At 32.4% G+C, this 16,730-nt stretch overlaps 2 protein-coding genes across 9 annotated transcripts in view; one reads left to right on the top strand and one right to left on the bottom strand.

Moving 5' to 3' along the window:
* LOC109546187 (ras-related and estrogen-regulated growth inhibitor) overlaps positions 1-16,730 on the bottom strand; it is a 128,590-nt gene that overhangs the window by 21,971 nt on the left and 89,889 nt on the right. For all 8 annotated transcript variants that reach the window (XR_007281917.1, XR_007281918.1, XR_007281919.1 and 5 more), the window contains one exon: positions 15,179-15,291. Coding sequence is in view for 5 of the 8 variants with exons in the window: in XM_048668150.1 (XP_048524107.1) it covers positions 15,179-15,284 (106 nt within the window). In the remaining 3 variants the exon portion in view is untranslated. The remainder of the gene's footprint in view (positions 1-15,178; positions 15,292-16,730) is intronic.
* Positions 15-1,148, top strand: LOC109546188 (endoglucanase). The gene is made up of 4 exons (XM_019917049.2): positions 15-169; positions 316-621; positions 674-909; positions 962-1,148. Exons 1-4 carry the CDS (start codon positions 139-141, stop codon positions 1,097-1,099), a joined length of 711 nt encoding a protein of 236 aa, XP_019772608.2. The 5' UTR covers positions 15-138; the 3' UTR covers positions 1,100-1,148.

The following is a 16,730-nucleotide window of genomic DNA, read 5'->3' as shown; positions in this document are numbered from 1 at the left end:
TATAAACAGGAGAATTGATACTCCGAGCAACTTGGCTATCTTAAGGAGCACTTCAGAGTCTGAACCTTTAAATTGAAATCGGTCAGAAAAACAGCACACTTATAGACAATTATTTCCGAAAAGCTGTTTGTAGGAAACATGAATCCAGCAGTTGTGATTATTTTGGCCTGTAAGTATTTTTCTCATCCATTATAAATCAATTCAGGCAAAAGCTGGTTTACGTACGCAATTAGAAAAGGCATTTAATGCAGGGTTCTGTCAATAAATTGGAAGCGGTTTTGGGGATAAATATTCACGTTTACTTCCTCTTTTCAGTGACTGCTGTTGCTAATGGGGAACCAGAAATCGTCCCAGTGCCGAATGGTGTAAGTGGAAGTGGAATAACAACCCGTTACTGGGACTGTTGCAAACCCAGCTGTGCCTGGCAGGAAAACCTTGGAGAAAGTGGTAAAACCGTCCCTGTAAGATCTTGCGCCAAGGATGGTTTAACTACCATTGACATTGAGCAGGAAACTGGTTGCTACTTGAACTCTTCTAGTGCGTCTTACATGTGCGTGGACCAAACTCCATGGGTCTACAATGAGACGGTCAGTTACGGTTTTGTTGCTGCTTCATTCAAAGGTAGCGCTTCATTTCAAGTTTTATCAAAAATAAACACCCAATGTGTTAATAGGAGGAGACGACAACTCCAAATGTTGTTCCTGTTTACTCTTGAAATTCCAAGGGGAAATTCTTGGAAAACAACTGATTGCCCAGATTACCAATACTGGAGGACCTTTGTCACAAAACCACTTTGATATTGCAATTCCCGGAGGTGGGGTTGGACCAGCTACTTTCGGATGTTGGAACGAATTCGACTCGCCTCTTGGAGGCTGGGGAGAGGAGTTTGGTGGCGTCTCCTCATTGGAGGTAAGAACATAGGAGTGAATAATATGACCATATTAATCAGGTTTGACTATAGGAGTGTGACGAATTGCCCGAAATTTTGCAACCAGGATGTCAATGGAGATTCAACTGGCTTGGAGAAGATAACCCAGATGTAGAATTCGAAGAAATCTATTGTCCTGAGGAGCTGAACGCTATCACAGGGTGTAGTTAGGAAATTAATGTGAAGTATAATATCAGATAAATATAAAATTGTATTCAAAGGATTTTTATTCTCCTATGTATGAAACGTCCAATTACATCCAACGGCAAATTACCTTACAAGTATCGCATTAATCGATATAACTTTTAAGTAAATGACATGAGAGTTAAGAAATTGGCCTTCAAGTTTAATTAACATTCGGTAAATGTTTGTCGCGTCAACAGAAATAAAAAGTTTTTTGAGTGCCATACGAATGATATTTTCAAGTAGCAACTGCGATGTACGTTACTCAAGCGAGAAGCATGCGGTAATGTGATAAGTATTTTGAGGTAAGTTGCGTGTAAATCTAAACAGTTAATGCACTGAAAACCAATGCAGCTTTTAAGCGAATGGGATACTATTCTATATAATTATATGGAATATAATAGTTATAACTCATACATCTTTAAACATGATGTATTTATAAAATATACGGCTAGTAAATGGTCAGAATTTCAGTCAGAAGAGCTTAATTTCAGGGTACGGAAAGTATCCTTTAAAATTTTGATTTAATTTTTCGAGCATAATAATCGCTAAAGAACACCATAGCAAGGTTCTGCATATTAGTGGATAGTTCTTCTACCTTGCTCTTCAAACCTTTAACGTATAGCAATGTCAAACCCATGATATAGGCATATGGTTTACGTTTCTTGCGTAAACTCTAAATCGATCAAATCTTAGACATAATGGACGAGGAAAACAAGATGTGTTTTTTTATGAAAAATATGTTTATTTTTCTGGGAACGTAAAAGTTGTTCAAAAAAGTGAACGTGACTGACTAAATGCTGTGCCAATAATCCACAATTAAAACCGTATTCCGTTTAATCAATACATTGGGTATATAAGACCATTAAAGGTTTCCTGAAAAGGTACCTTCCTCTGTAAGTTTTCTATAAAATCCTGATCAACTAATTGCTTCAAAAATGCTCTACCGTTCGAATAACCAGACAACTGTGTTTCAACATACAGCTACAATGTGAAATGCAAACATGCTGATAAGCTATGAAAACGGATGTTGTGAAGTGAGGTTATTGAGTGAAATTAAACATTTCCGGGATAAATTGTACATTTAAGTTATAGAATTTATGCAATTATAGTACGCATTGAAGTGCAGGTCTTGCTGTTATTTCCTTGGGAACTTTATCGGAAAATTGAATTGTTGAAGATTGAATTTTTAACAACTGAATAGAGTGACAAATTTACACTTCGAACAGTAACATGCTTTTTTTATTGCCTTTAAATACTCTCAGACAAGAGTGTCTTCTAGAGACAGAAACAACGGATAAATTTTGAATTCCCTTCAACGCCGAAAATATATAAAAAAGGAAATAAAGTAATGAAGGTTTTTGTATTTAGCTACAGCGTATCCGACTTTATTTCAAAAACGCTATTTTGAAAAAAAATCTTCAACGTAAGTCAACCTTGTTATGAAGAAATTTATGGTCATTTTTAATTTGCACCATATATGAATCGTAACAGAGCTTTAATATATAAATTATTCACTTTAAGTCAATATATAAAACATTTTCTAAAAAATACACTTCAGTACCAGCAGAACCTGTCCTGTATGTTTCAAAACTGTAAGTTATATTTGAAATAATTGCAGTGTTTTTAAAATAGGTCATGCATATCCAGAGTATATTAATTTGATTTACAACTTGGATGCCTAAGCTCGCAAAAGCAAACTTATAAATTTTGCTGAAGGGTGTGTATTCACTTATGCAAAGAAAACTTTTTCCGCTAAAGTAAAACTAGAGTGGAAATGTAAGCGCAGTGCAAACACAGCGAACGACGAATGAAAAACGTAAATTTGTTTTTGAAGTTTAAACGTGTTTATGAGATGTTTTGTTGAAGTTGATAATGCGTTTAATATACGATCCTTCCAAACGTGACGCTAATGGCTGATCGAGCTTAGAAAACTTCTTTCGGTCGAATCCCAAAAATTACAGATGAAATTTATTTCCTTAGGTTGAGAAGATTGTTAAAAAACAATTCAATTTTTAAGAGACAACACAGGATCCAGCATTGTTAATAAACAATATCTGAAACTGAACTACTCTGAATGCAAGAACTGAGCTTTAAACAAACACTAATTAGAATTTTCTTTTAAATTCTCTTTTGCGAAATATTATTTGTCGTTTTTCTTAAAAACTAAGACGTGCTTGATTTTAAAATTCTGGTCCAAAATATTTACTGATACCGCCTGAATAGATGGCGAAAAGTTTTCTGCAAATAAACATAATTGAAGTACTTCGATATGAAAAAATCATATTCCAAGTTTGTCCAAATTAATGAGCTTTTTTTTCTACATATTATAACAATGGCTTTCTTGAGCGGTTCTATACTGCAGACCACTCTGAAATTAGAAAATGTACACTAACATTTGTTTAATTTAATTGATTACATTGTTATCAGCTTCTACGTCGTTTTGCTCAAAAACAGAAAAATGTCCATTAGGGTGAAAAGCTTTTGAAAGGATGAAACTCGATAATTAATCGGGCAGCTTTAATGGCAGTGTAGGAGAACGTATAAAATTACATTGCCAGAGTCTAAAAGAAATTGTTTTAAACGCTCTTACTCTGTTTAAACCAGCAATGGCATTTAATATTATATTTAATTGAAAAAATGTAGTATTATGAAATCTAAAATTCAATTCAATCAAAAGCACGGCTTTTTTAAAGAAAAATAATGATGTTTATCTGCAAATGTTTGAACGATCTAAATATTCCATTATCAGGCATTTATTCGAGCAAAGGTTCAGTTGACTGATAAGGTTCAGTTGAAATAATTTTAAATATATTTTTGTTGAAATTTTCATTTGTATATACTCATCTATAGTTATAGTTTTTATATGTAGAAAATATGGCTGAAATATAATTAAGTAAAATAATTATTTGCAAATTTAAAGCTAACTTTTTGCGCCATATATAGCAAAGTATTAACAATACAACTGTACAATAAATATAACTTACGTATATAGGCATAATATGAAATGTATTTTTTGGTATTGTGTATATTTAGCATTTTCATTTAAACATTACTTTCCGGTTTGATTGCTTCCTATTTTCAAACTAAGACTAAACAACTCATAAACTATGACCAATTTATTGCTAAGTTTGCTCGTTTAAATGCGTATAATTACTGTATCTGTTAGGGAGGAAAATTTAAGTTGTGTTCCAATTCTACCTGGGAATCAAATTGAATATATAATTGCAACCAGATTCTTAACTAGACTCATTAAATAGAAACATCTTTTATCTTTATCGAGATGCACAAGGAACTTACAAAGATAGATCTTATTGATAAATCAATCACATTCAAACTTTCATCGAGAAAATAATATGGAAAAACTAAATTGTTTAGTCAATTTCACTTGCTCCAGATTTAAAATGCAATATCTGCAAATTACTGGAACATAAAAGTAATGTAACCAACATTAAGTCCTCGAACAGTTAACTATTTTCGACTTCTCAATGATTTTCCTCAAAACCATTGTGGAACAAGTAATCATGCATTCAAAGTTAAATTGTTTTTTAACCTTCCGTCCTCTTAGTCCTTTGCTACAGAAGACAAAACTCGACCTCAAAGACGGTTTAGACTGCTAAGAAGTTCACAATACCTTGGAGCGACTTGTTTTCCATGTTTAGTAAGTCGCCCTTTCGGGCAACAGTTCAAAAGTTTTGAAAGGACAAAGCCCAAAAGCATTAAATGAATAATCAGATACTGAATGGGAATAATAAAAACATGATCCTCGCATTATGAATGAGGCATTCATAGGGTGGTTATAATTTTAACTCAAAAAAATTCATTATGCAAAGTCTATTCCTAAATTTGTGATCTTGGAAAGGTTTATTTATTATTTATCTTTTTATGTACGTATGGTTTAGTCGTCAGCACGAGAAGAGTTTCCGCAATAGTTAATAATGAAATTAATTTTACTTTTGGCCTTCATGATTTAGTAGAATCTTCGGATTCAAAACTATGTATTCAAAATGTTCAGAAAACGTTGACTATGTTTAATTTTCTCCCATCGATCATAGATAGAATTTAAAGCTGGAACTTAGGCTCATGTATCATGTATTTCAGCCGTAAGTCTTCTAGAAATTTGTCTTTATTTAATACTTAATTATTAATTGACGCAGACGTACGCCTTTTGTACATAGAATTTATTACAAAACAGTATATCCATTACAATGTAAGTTTCCAATTTGAAACCTCATAACAGAGTTATTTAACTTTACTGCGAACTAAAAGTTGTACAGAGTAATATATGATCTATCCAAAGGACACATTATGACAGCAAACATAACTATAAACCATCCGACTGACCCATCAAACATTTATTATGTCTGTTTCGCACAGCATTATTGGCTGGATTAATTTTATTCTCATCCCGACAACAAAGGGATCAATCTCTTTCCTGGCGTTGGATCAACTACAGCGTAAAATTATCCCTGATCTCGGAAAATTAGTCTTGATGATCCCAACTCACTCTTTATGACAGCCATCAATTTATCTTCGACTGTTTTCAAAATCCATGAGAACCGCTAATCTCCGGATGGTATGCGTATCGCGGCACAAGTGATTAATTTAAAACAAACAAAATTGCTATGATGAGAACAATTTGACTGAGCAAATACAACAACATAAAAATATTTTAATGCCTGGAAACTATGTTGGTTGTACCAAATAATAGCTATGAAAATGTACAGCCAAAACTTTCCATCCTGATTAACCGATTCAACTGCAATTACATGAATATATTAAATTGCTCAAATAAATATCAACGGGCTATTATTTATCGACTATGATTTTAATAAAACTAACTTTCACTTAAATGTAAATGCACAAATGGATCCAGTAATAGTGGAAACCTAATAATTAGCGCTGCTTCAATACTTCACCACTGAGAATATTCGGAAAAAAATTAGTTTAGGTTAACTGCATCATACAAATATAATTGTTGCAGTTATTGGGAAAACAAGAAATCCTTTCTGTAGTTATATTTTATTAGGAAAAAAAGACGAAATCGAGTTTTATAAATATTTTGTCAATTTATTTGTCGCCTAGCACTTCTAGAAATCTGCTGCCTGATAGTTAGGAACTAATTAAAAAATTTATAATGCAAAAAATATGCGACTCGCGAGCGCTGCGAGCTCGTTGCAACCGCCACAAACTCAAATGGTTGATATCAAAAATATTTTTGATCTTACAAGTGCAATTTTTCATTAAATTGGTCTGTTTACATTGATCAAGAAAATTCTTTTGGTTTAATATTTTCCTTTAGTCATCTTGATTCTCAAATTGAGTATCGAAAATTAAAACACATATAATCTAAAGCAATGCGTTATGCTGAAATATTTGCCCTCCTGGAAAATTGTCGATCTGCTAAAGAATCACTAAATTTAAAAAGTTATTAAAAACGTGTTGTTTTCATGGAAAACGTTTATCAATTAAATTTTTAATTTCACATTTATTGCGGGTTAAACTGTCACAGTAAAATAAAAAATACCCGGTTATTGGAATGTATTGAAACGTAATAATTATTTGATCGCTAGTTTAAACGGGTAACCGCTGACATTTGTTTAATAGTCGAACTTTTTAATCCATTTCAACTTTAAATGTTGCGCCGTAAAAAAATATCCGAAGTAAATAAATTGAAAAAAATTCGAATGCTACGAAACTTGATACAATAACTAAGCGCAAAATAAATTATGTGTTGGGTTCCTTCAAGTTTTATATGGCATGGTCAATCAAAAGCCCGGTTGAAAACTTTTGAAGCTTATAAGCTGTGTATTGGTGAAATTGTTTCCTGATGTTTCACTCGCATCTTTAGTGAACATTATCCTAAACGATGAACTAACAGTCCAAGACGTTATCTTCTGTGTCCATTTTTTATTACACGTTGTTGAGACTTAAACTACATAACCACCTAACATTGAACCTTGGTTTACCATAAAATCTGAGAAGAATCGGAGCTTGTCCTATTTGTACGTTCTTGTTCTAAGGGTACCTAATAGGAAACTGGCGCATACTATTTACAGGTTTACATGTTTACACATCGATCGCACCGATTGCTACTTGAACAAAAAGTTGAAACCCATTTACAACGGAAAAAGATATGCGTCCCCAAACTTTGATTGGGAGAGCTGGAAGGATTTACTATATCGGTGAACTTGAAGGAAAACTTCGACATTTGGAAATATCGGTTAGTTTCTTTTGGTTACAAAAATCAAAGACGAAAAATCGAGAGTAGTGAAACATGTGAATCTCAAACGCGGTAAACATGCATCCCAAAATAAATCCGTTAATAACCGGTATTCCGCTTGTCTTGCTTAACCGAGACGAACAGGATTGGAAGATAAGTTTTAAAAGCATCAAACCCTCTTCGAAACGAACAAAAGAATTAATTAGACCTTTAGATCAGCCAGGAAAAAAGAGATGAAGAGAGACAAACAGAAAAAAGATGATGAGCAATGTCAACACCAATATCATGGAACACAAGAGAAGCTGCAGATTAGGGAAAACGGAAATATCGGCTGTGGCAAAGGAGCACGCACCAGATGACCTTTAAAATATGTAATTATACATATAAACATATAGATGGCACCAAACAAATTATATTAATGTAACTACAACTTATAACTAAGGAAACAGCACCAAAGGGAGAAACATGCAGTGTCCAAGAGGTTAGTAAAGAAGAAAGAGATCAGTACAATGACGCTAGGAATCATTATGCCTGGCTTTAAGAGGAAAGTTTCACTAAGATTGATGATTCGTGCCGTAAAATTTATTTGGGCACATTTGGGGACATTAGGGTCTCCACTTTAGAACTTTCAAAAGAAGAATTAACTTTATGAGATTGCAAGTCTGTTTTCATTAAAATGAAACATTACAAGGAAACGTTATCAAACCAAGCATTATATTTTGTCATAAACATAGGCTTTTTTGCTAGAAAATCATCCAATTTAAGTATTGAAACCGCTATAGCTTACAAGGTCAGAAAAAAAAATCCAGTTTGAAAGTCTCATGGATCGAAGTGAAAGATCAATGGCCTCGGACTTGGTCACTCACGCTACTGAAATATGTTCGGTTCTTTTCAATGAACACAATCTCAGAAAAATTCCCTATTGTTCTCTTAGAAAATAACTTTAAAATCCATTTACATGGAAAGTGTTCTAAAGTACGTATTCCATTAAGCGTCTAAATACATTTTAAAAAAGATTCTGATTTCTACAAAAGTTTGAATCCTTCTTTTACAAGCAACTCATCAAATGCGATTTCAGCACGAGTTAAGTGAAACACTTTCCATGGTCGGACTCTGATTTTTGCTTTAATCTGGATAGCAAGGATTTATCTATTTATTGGAAATACAATATCCAGCAAAACATTACGTATTTTGTTGAATCCCGCTCAAATAAATCGTTGGCTTTGCAAATAGTTTAGTATCGATCTGGATACATATTAACTTGCTACATGTTTACTTTGCTGTTCTAATTAGAATACACATTATGTACGACAGTCATCGCCTAGGTTTGCTAAATAAACGTTCACCGCTTTCACTGATTAAATGCTGCCGTAATCTACTTTATCTGTATTATTTATCCCCTTTCCAATCCAGACTATTCGTAAGATATTGCCAAAAGCTTGTGCAGTTGAGTTAATTATTAGCTGCTTGTATTTGCATTCAGTACATGTTTTTATGTGGATAAATCAATATTTACAGCAAACAAATCCATTAAAAACTAAAGCAATGAGGAGCCCTTAGGAAAACGTATCCGTTGCTGTTGCTAAATAGTTATGCAAAGCTCATTTTGCATGTTTGATCAACAGACCCTAATCAACTCAGTTTTACTGGAACTTGTCTATTAGTAATTAAAATAGTTACTTGAACGTAAAGCAAATTTGGATGCCCGGGAGCCTTTTTCTGTTGTAATATTACGATTCTTATGGCTTTCAAAATTACACAGTCACCCTAAGCAAAAAAAAATAAACGAGTCACATGTTTTGCCACTGCATATACGCAGTTGTCCCAAGTTATGTTGTAAAGATAAATTACCAGCAAAAGTGTAACAAACTTGCGGAACTACAAGCAGAACTGGCCAGTTTCAGTATCACTGGTCTGCAACAAAATCCTCCTTCAAAAAATTGTGTCATAAATATAAATATTTTGATACGCTGAATCTGTTCCCGAAGGTCAATTTTTTTATCACGTCTAGATTTTTCGATATTAATTTTTTCCAAAATATCATAAATTTATCTTTATTTAGTTCATTTTATGCGTTAATATTATAAATAATGTATATACAGGAAACCTAGTGCGAGGTCAACTCTTGTATAATGGACTGATTATCATTTTTAGTAATGTTCGGGGAAAGATGGAAATATATGTATATTTCATGATTAACCAAAGGAAATACATTAGAACACACATTACCTTTATTTTTTCTTTAATTCCGAATAAAATGCTGCTGCGGATTTTTTATTACTATTTAATCTAGTAGCTTCAATCATTCATATTCTTGTGATAAGCCGATAATCCTTCTTTCCTTCCTGCGATATATCTTCCTGTCGCCACGGTATTTTTAATATCCTGTCTGAATTCCTGCTTGTTAGGATAAACATCTAAACCGTTTATATAGTTAATGTAATTACGACTTAGTTGCCCAACTTGGCCTATAGGGGATTAGTCGAAAAAACATAACGAGAAACTCGAAAACTTCATAGTCGACTGAAGATAAAATTTCAATTTACAGGATTCATTAAAAGTGACCCAAATCAGAACTGCCCCTAAAGTTACGGATTCTGGCAGACCTTCAACTAAAGTGAACTTCACTTTCAATCAATCCGTTTAATGATGCCAACTTGTATATATGTAGAATTTTCGTCTTAAGTCGATCAGGAAGTTTTACGTTCAAAGCTCTAAGCTCCATATTGTAAAAACTATTAAAAAAACGTTATTAGTGCCAGACCAAACGTTTGAGTTTTATGAGATCACCCTGTGGATAAAAAATATACCTACGCAAAAAAATTAAAAACCGTTTCGAGCTACGAGGTCTATCTTGCCTATCTATTTGTTTTGAATCCGAAAACAATTTTTCAACAAATTTTCATAAATTTATATACATATTTATAAAATAAATTTTGCATTGTTTCATTTTCCACCCTGTAGGAACTTTAGCTGTAGCACAACATTTCTTCAAAAACACTTTCTGACTAACAGAGTGGGAATATAAATAGCTTCAAACAGAAATAACCAAAGCGCACAGTTTGATTTCTTCTTCTCGCTCCCAGTAATCAAAAGTTATTCAGAACCAAAATTAGAGAAAATTTGGCCGCCTAACGACTATTTTGTTGTGCAGTTTAATTTTCCACTCTAATCCTTTCAATAGTAAAATAGCTTAAGTTTAAAATGCATTAAAATTAATAAGGATTTGTTCGCTTCACTAAAGAATACTGTGAAGTAGATGTGGAAGTTGTCGAACGTTAAAACGATCTAGTTGCCTTGCAAATCTTAACAAAAACTTCCCTAATCCACAGGAAAGCTCTATGAGTTTTGTTTGAGAACTTCGAAAACTTCCCTGACAAATATGCGCAAAATAATTTACATCTTTTCCTCGATTCCATCATCCAACTTATTGAAAACTTCCCCATAAATCGTTTCGACAAGCTCGAAGCTAGAAAAACTGTTAAGAATTTTGTTATTAAATACACTTGAAACTTGCAGCAGGTGACAAACATGAAGTCGGTATTTTTGCATATTGATGTTGAACACTTCACTTTGTCAATTCCTATTCAGCTATTTTGGATCGCGAAGTTTTAAAAGGCCTTGCTAATTCCTTTTAAAGGCGTTTCAATTTGTAAAAAGGCTTAGCTTTAAGTGCTATTATTGCAAAAAGACTGATGGAGCCACGAACATTACCATTTACAAAGCGAAATAACAAAAGCACAATTATTTCATAGAGTTGCTTTTAAAATCTGCGAATGGGTACAGTTTTATGATATAAAAACCAGTTTATATTTAGAAAAAATAAATAAATTAGAAAATTGTTTAAATTGTAATTAAGTACTTTTTACACATACATTGACCCTCTCATGCTAAAGAAACTTGAATGAAAAATAATAACTCACATCTCAGTTCCGAGCTGTTTTTTTGCTATGATGCTTTTTGCTCGGATGTTTTCCGAGCTACTCCAACATCGACTGTAAAGTTTCACTGAAGAGGAATTTCTACACCGGGTAAAAACCTTCAAATAAACCGAAACATCTAAAAAGTAATTCTGCTGAGCAAAGTTTAAAATTAGCAAGTATATTTTGCAAGCAAAATCACAATTCAGGAACAAGTTTAATTGGTTTAAATAAACTATTAACTCTGATTATTTAGAATCAGCAAACGTTTTTGGATCAATAATACGATTTATTCATTTCATTGAATCTGCTTAACTGTTTGCAAACCATTGGCTCAACAAGTTTATTTGGACACATAAAAAGTATTTTCGACCATTTAAATTATGCTGTCATGCAGGTGATTTATTTTAAAAGAAATATAAAAAATTACTGCAGCGGAGTAGACGAGAAGATAATATGTAAAAGGATACGGTTGGTTATATTTAACTTACCCATTTTATTATTACGTTGAAATAGAAATAGATTTCATTACTTAATGAGATTATTCATTATAACAAAGTACCCAAAAAAATTAAGTTCAATTTTTAGCAAACATTCCAGGATATTGCATATAAGATGTGTTATAAGATGAGGAAACTTCAATAATTCAAAATTATCAATCTAGTTAGTACGTTGGTAAAGAAAGCAATTAGAAACGTATACTGGGTGTCCCGAAATTATTGGATAACTTATTAATTCAAACTTATTTACATTCAGAAGTTGATGATAATCGAATATTGATTGGCTTCAAAGTTTGATTTATTTTACACATTTGCATTAATAATTCTTGTAACTAGATACGGATTTTGTGCATCAAACTTAGAATTCCGGGGATCTGCTGAGAATTCAGTTCAATCCTAGTTAAAAAAAACACAGGCCTAATTTAAACATTTACACTAAGCACTGAATGTTCTCAGTGGTCTCATGAGTCTCAGAACAACGTCCACAAAGTAAACCTTTTTATCGTAGAAGGGTTTGCAAAATTAAGGATTTGGTTTAAATTGTTCAAACAATGTAGCACAAAAAATGACGGCGTTTGAAAATTAGGATAAATATTCAGAAATATTGGCAGTTTCCCCATCCGAGTTTAAGAAAATCCAAAAGTTTAAGAAAATACAAATTTACTGATACTTCAGTAAATGTCAATTCCAGAAAGGAATGTTTCCTGAGAGAAAAAAGCACAAGATTGAACTTTTACATAATTTTAGGACATTCCAATATTTCATGGTGCTTTTTTCGCCGCCGGAATAAATCGAGTATAAATGTAGGCCTATTAAAAATGTAATAGAATTTACCGAACTAATCAAAAGTTTTAGCCTTAAACTTTTATTTGTGGTTGTTATTATTGATTCGCTGACCTAAATGCCATCCTGTTGTACAACTTTTATTGAATTATCCGCAAAAATTGACACGAAAGAATTAACCGGAAAACTTTGTTTAGGAACAAACTCTATAGCGTAACTGCGTAGTTTCTCGAACCGATACGAATACATTTTCAATAAGCCTGTCACGGTCGGGACCAAATGTTCATAATTGAATTTACAGTAGGCATTTTGGGGTAAACAACTCGACATTTTTTTTATTAGAATTTGACCCAAAACAATCAAAGTTAAATCTCGTTTTCCATGCTACACCAGCATCTAAGCTTTTTGCTTATCGGTGAATTTATTTTGTAATTTATCAATTTGATTTTTAAAATAAACTTCTTTTCACAAATTACTGCAAATGGTCAATGGGTCAAGATGGCATAAGGACTTAAGGACAATTTTTTTTAAATAAATTTAAACTAAAGAATAATGAAACAGTAAAATTGTAGTACTATAGTATTTTCTAAGAAAAGACCAAAAATCTGATTTGTAATAAAAATGTGCGTCTTTGTTTTTCGGTTATTTTAAACAGAGGGGGCAACTGAAAAGCTTCCAGATTCGCTGTTATTGTACACAAAAAACATTGTCCTAAATATGTATTTAAATGGAAACAGGAGGTAAATGAAGCGGGTAACGCCTCGTTTTGGGAGCGTTTTAAAATTAATTGCTTCGATCATCCGATTTTTTAGGACAACCTGTCAAATCTGCAAAACGTTACTGCAAAAACTGGCTATCTGAGATCGAATTATCTCAGGCTTAGTAAAACTAGACATGCTATAGAACAGACAAATTTTCAAATCTCAATACCAAACAGTATTTTCAAATTACATTTTCCTGTTAAATAAATCTGTTTCACGTTAGGCAGCGCTGGAAATATACGAATTTTAAAAGCGCATTAAAATAATTTAGCTTTTCGCTTTGCTGAGCTCTAACCAGGTAAAAAAAAACCTTCTAAAAAGAACTTCTGAACCTGAATATGTCAGCGAAGCTTAGGATTTACAGATTTTTCTATCGGAAAATACATTTTCTAGCTACACTTTTTTTCCATAATTTTAACTTTTGTGTCATGCGGACGAATAGTTAAAGCTATAGAACCGTCGGACATAATTTACTATTGAAACAGCAGGTTTTAAAAAGTTTAAAGTGAATTGTCATTTGAATATAAGCGGTGAGAAAATCGAAAGAAAACGTTTCATTTTCATACTTTGAATATGAAAGATATTCGGTAAATCAGAACGTTAACTGGTGGTAAAAACTCCATAAAGCCGGCGAAGAGAAATTGAAAACAAACCTAATAACAATAACTCAACTTCGATGCATTAGCTAGACCCGAAGCAAACTAAATTGAGTTAAACTGACTGCCGTTCTTAAATTGAACTGATTTTTAGAACCTATACTCAACTCTACTTCAGCAATATGAAATTTTAGCCCATTCTGAATATTAGTTCCAGTTTTAAAGAACCAACATTGTGCTCAGTCCGTATTGATCAGACGGGATTCGGTAAGTAGATCAGATCAATTAATGTCTTTTATAATTTGGGTTACATAACAATTTTTCTACATATTTGCTTTGTTCATTTAATATCGAATTTTAATCAAATGCTTAAAAATCTGGCAGTTTTCCTGTAAAATACTTATACTTCAAACCATAGTTAAAAGTAAAGAACAGCTGGAAGAAAAATCGAATAATGCAATCAGGGAGTAAAACACGAAAAGAAAAGTATCACACATTTAATTTGAGAAACGCGAATAACTATTTATCTGTAGTTATTGACTTTCCATTTGCTCCTGTTCGCAATAACGCCTCCAACTCGGAATAACTGGAAGAAATTAAAGATGAAACAGGTTGCAGGAAAGTTTAGAAGTTTATGATTGAAAATTGTTTCAATGATCGTCACTGATTTAAACGCTTTGTTCACAAAAATACGTTAGATTGTTATAACTTGGATTGTTGTTTGAAGTTTTGGACAAACCATTCTTTCTCCCTGTCTTTTTGCTATGGGCTAAGTGTATCTGACAACAGAAACATTTCAACACTTACTTTGTCTTACATCTATTCATGGTCTGAGAGTAACAGATATATTTTTAGCTCTGACATGGAATGTGAACCTTTTTCAATCACCACAAAACAAGCGGGCAATTATCTATTTTTGCGTTAAAAATCAGCATTTAGGAAAACTGTTTATTTAACTACCCCTTAAACTGAATAATCAACACTGAAAACAACCTCAATGTATGCCTCTGAAATAATTTGCTTTGCATTCAAATTTAGTGATCAGGTTTTTTTAATGCGTGTTTTGGACACATGTACACCGAAGGATCATCAATCACCGATTTTTATAGCCGTGATATTTATATGATTAGATTCAGGGACCTTTTTTATATTACTTGGTATGAAATAGTTTAGAAATTTGCAATTGGCTCGCAATTTAATTCAGTTTGATTATTTAAATAATAAAGATTTAGTGTTTGTATTTTATTAAAAAAATTAAAAAACAGTAAGTTTGATGGTACTTGCCTGATTTTCCTACTCCGGCTTGTCCCAAGACCATTACTTTTAGGGTTTTTGGTTTCGGGTATAGTCCCAATTTGGCCAACGACAACTTAGAAGTAGAGCCATTCATTTTAGATCTGCAACAAAGAGTGACAAATTTTAAATATATATAAAAATTTCAAAACAGAAAAAAATTGGAAAGTCTAATAAGAGTCGGGAGGCAAATTTCTGGATTTTTAACATAAAATGAGTGGCGCAATCAATCTGTTGCCTGTAAATTGAAAGTCAGTTTGAAAAATTGACTCATAACTCAGTTATTAGAAAACAAAAATAGATGCAATTTCACAATTCTGTTGTAGATTTTTTTAAAACGCAACATATAAGTTTTTATTATTTAAACTTATTTTGAACTTCAAATCTTATATTTGTTTTTCGCAACTTTAATTGTAGTGAATTACGTTCTCAATTAAAAACTATGAAAAACTCAATTTTAATTTTATATTTGTCATTTACTTTATAATAATTCAATTTAAATATTCAAATTCCTTCCTGCTGTGAAATCTAAAAATGCTAAAAAATACGACATAACAAAGTGTTTTGTTGAATGTAAAACGAAACCGTCCAAAGCCCACAAACTGATTATTTTTATTTCCACGTAGTTTTCTAACAAAATAAAATATTTATTCGTTTTCCAGACGGCGTATTCTCAACAAAAATATTTTTAACACTAAAATTCAATCTTAGAAATTGTGGTTGGTTAAACGTTGGAATGAAATTGAAAGTCAAGGGTTTTCTGGAAAGCGATTATTTTCTTCTCTTGGAGATGGGTGATTGGGATGGCGAGTTTCAGACAGTTAAATGCAGAAGATTGTGAAAGAAACATAAATATAAAATGTGTAAAATTGACTTTGTTAGCCCTATTTAAAAATAATGGATTCTTTTTATTGAAATACACTTAGACTGAACTTTGAATACGTCGAATCCACAAGCTTTTACATACTTTGAACACATAATACTGAAATAAGTATAATTATAACAATATAACATATTTAGGGTGTCAACTATAAAAACTGCATCCCCAGTCAAAAGTTTCCCAGCAAAACCAATCCCATCGCTTTCAAACTACCGCGTGTCGTATACACGCGACACTTTTTGATAAATGAGCTAGCAAATAAGTTAAGATGCGCACTTACATACAGACTTTGGCTTTGTAGCTCACAATCCAAAAAAGACGCAAATATTTCAATAATTTGTTTCTTGAAAAACGACACAGTGACAAAATGGACCGACAGTTTTATGAGAAACCAGTTTTGATGTCCAAATATCGGAACTGAACTATACGTACTAGCCGGATGCTCTTGGTATATCTATAGCAAAAACTGGAAACTGCTCAACTCGCAAAAGTATAAATAATAGATATAAATTAACTCAAAAAGTACATTTGTAGCGAATTCAACTGTCTATAACCGACGAGTAAACACATAATTACTTCAATTCATTATGACAAACTCGGTGTGTTCACTTATTATTTAGATACAATCGAAATCGTTGTATTCCGAAAAATTCCTGAAAATGG

The sequence above is a fragment of the Dendroctonus ponderosae genome, unplaced genomic scaffold (assembly GCF_020466585.1).
Source record: "Dendroctonus ponderosae isolate FM_Combo_2020 unplaced genomic scaffold, Dpon_F_20191213v2 Dpon_F_20191213_7, whole genome shotgun sequence".
Taxonomy (NCBI): Eukaryota; Metazoa; Arthropoda; class Insecta; order Coleoptera; family Curculionidae; genus Dendroctonus; species Dendroctonus ponderosae.
Note: the sequence above shows the minus strand (reverse complement) of the source record. Positions and strands in the feature narration are given on the sequence as shown.

What these genes read in the sequence shown, in the direction of transcription:
- LOC109546188 (XM_019917049.2), top strand. Translation starts at nt 139, where the DNA reads ATGAATCCAGCAGTTGTGATTATTTTGGCCT. An exon ending in AGTTGTGATTATTTTGGCCT is followed by an intron (nt 170 to 315) that starts GTAAGTATTTTT and finishes TCCTCTTTTCAG; the next exon opens with TGACTGCTGTTGCTAATGGG. An exon ending in GTGGCGTCTCCTCATTGGAG is followed by an intron (nt 910 to 961) that starts GTAAGAACATAG and finishes GTTTGACTATAG; the next exon opens with GAGTGTGACGAATTGCCCGA.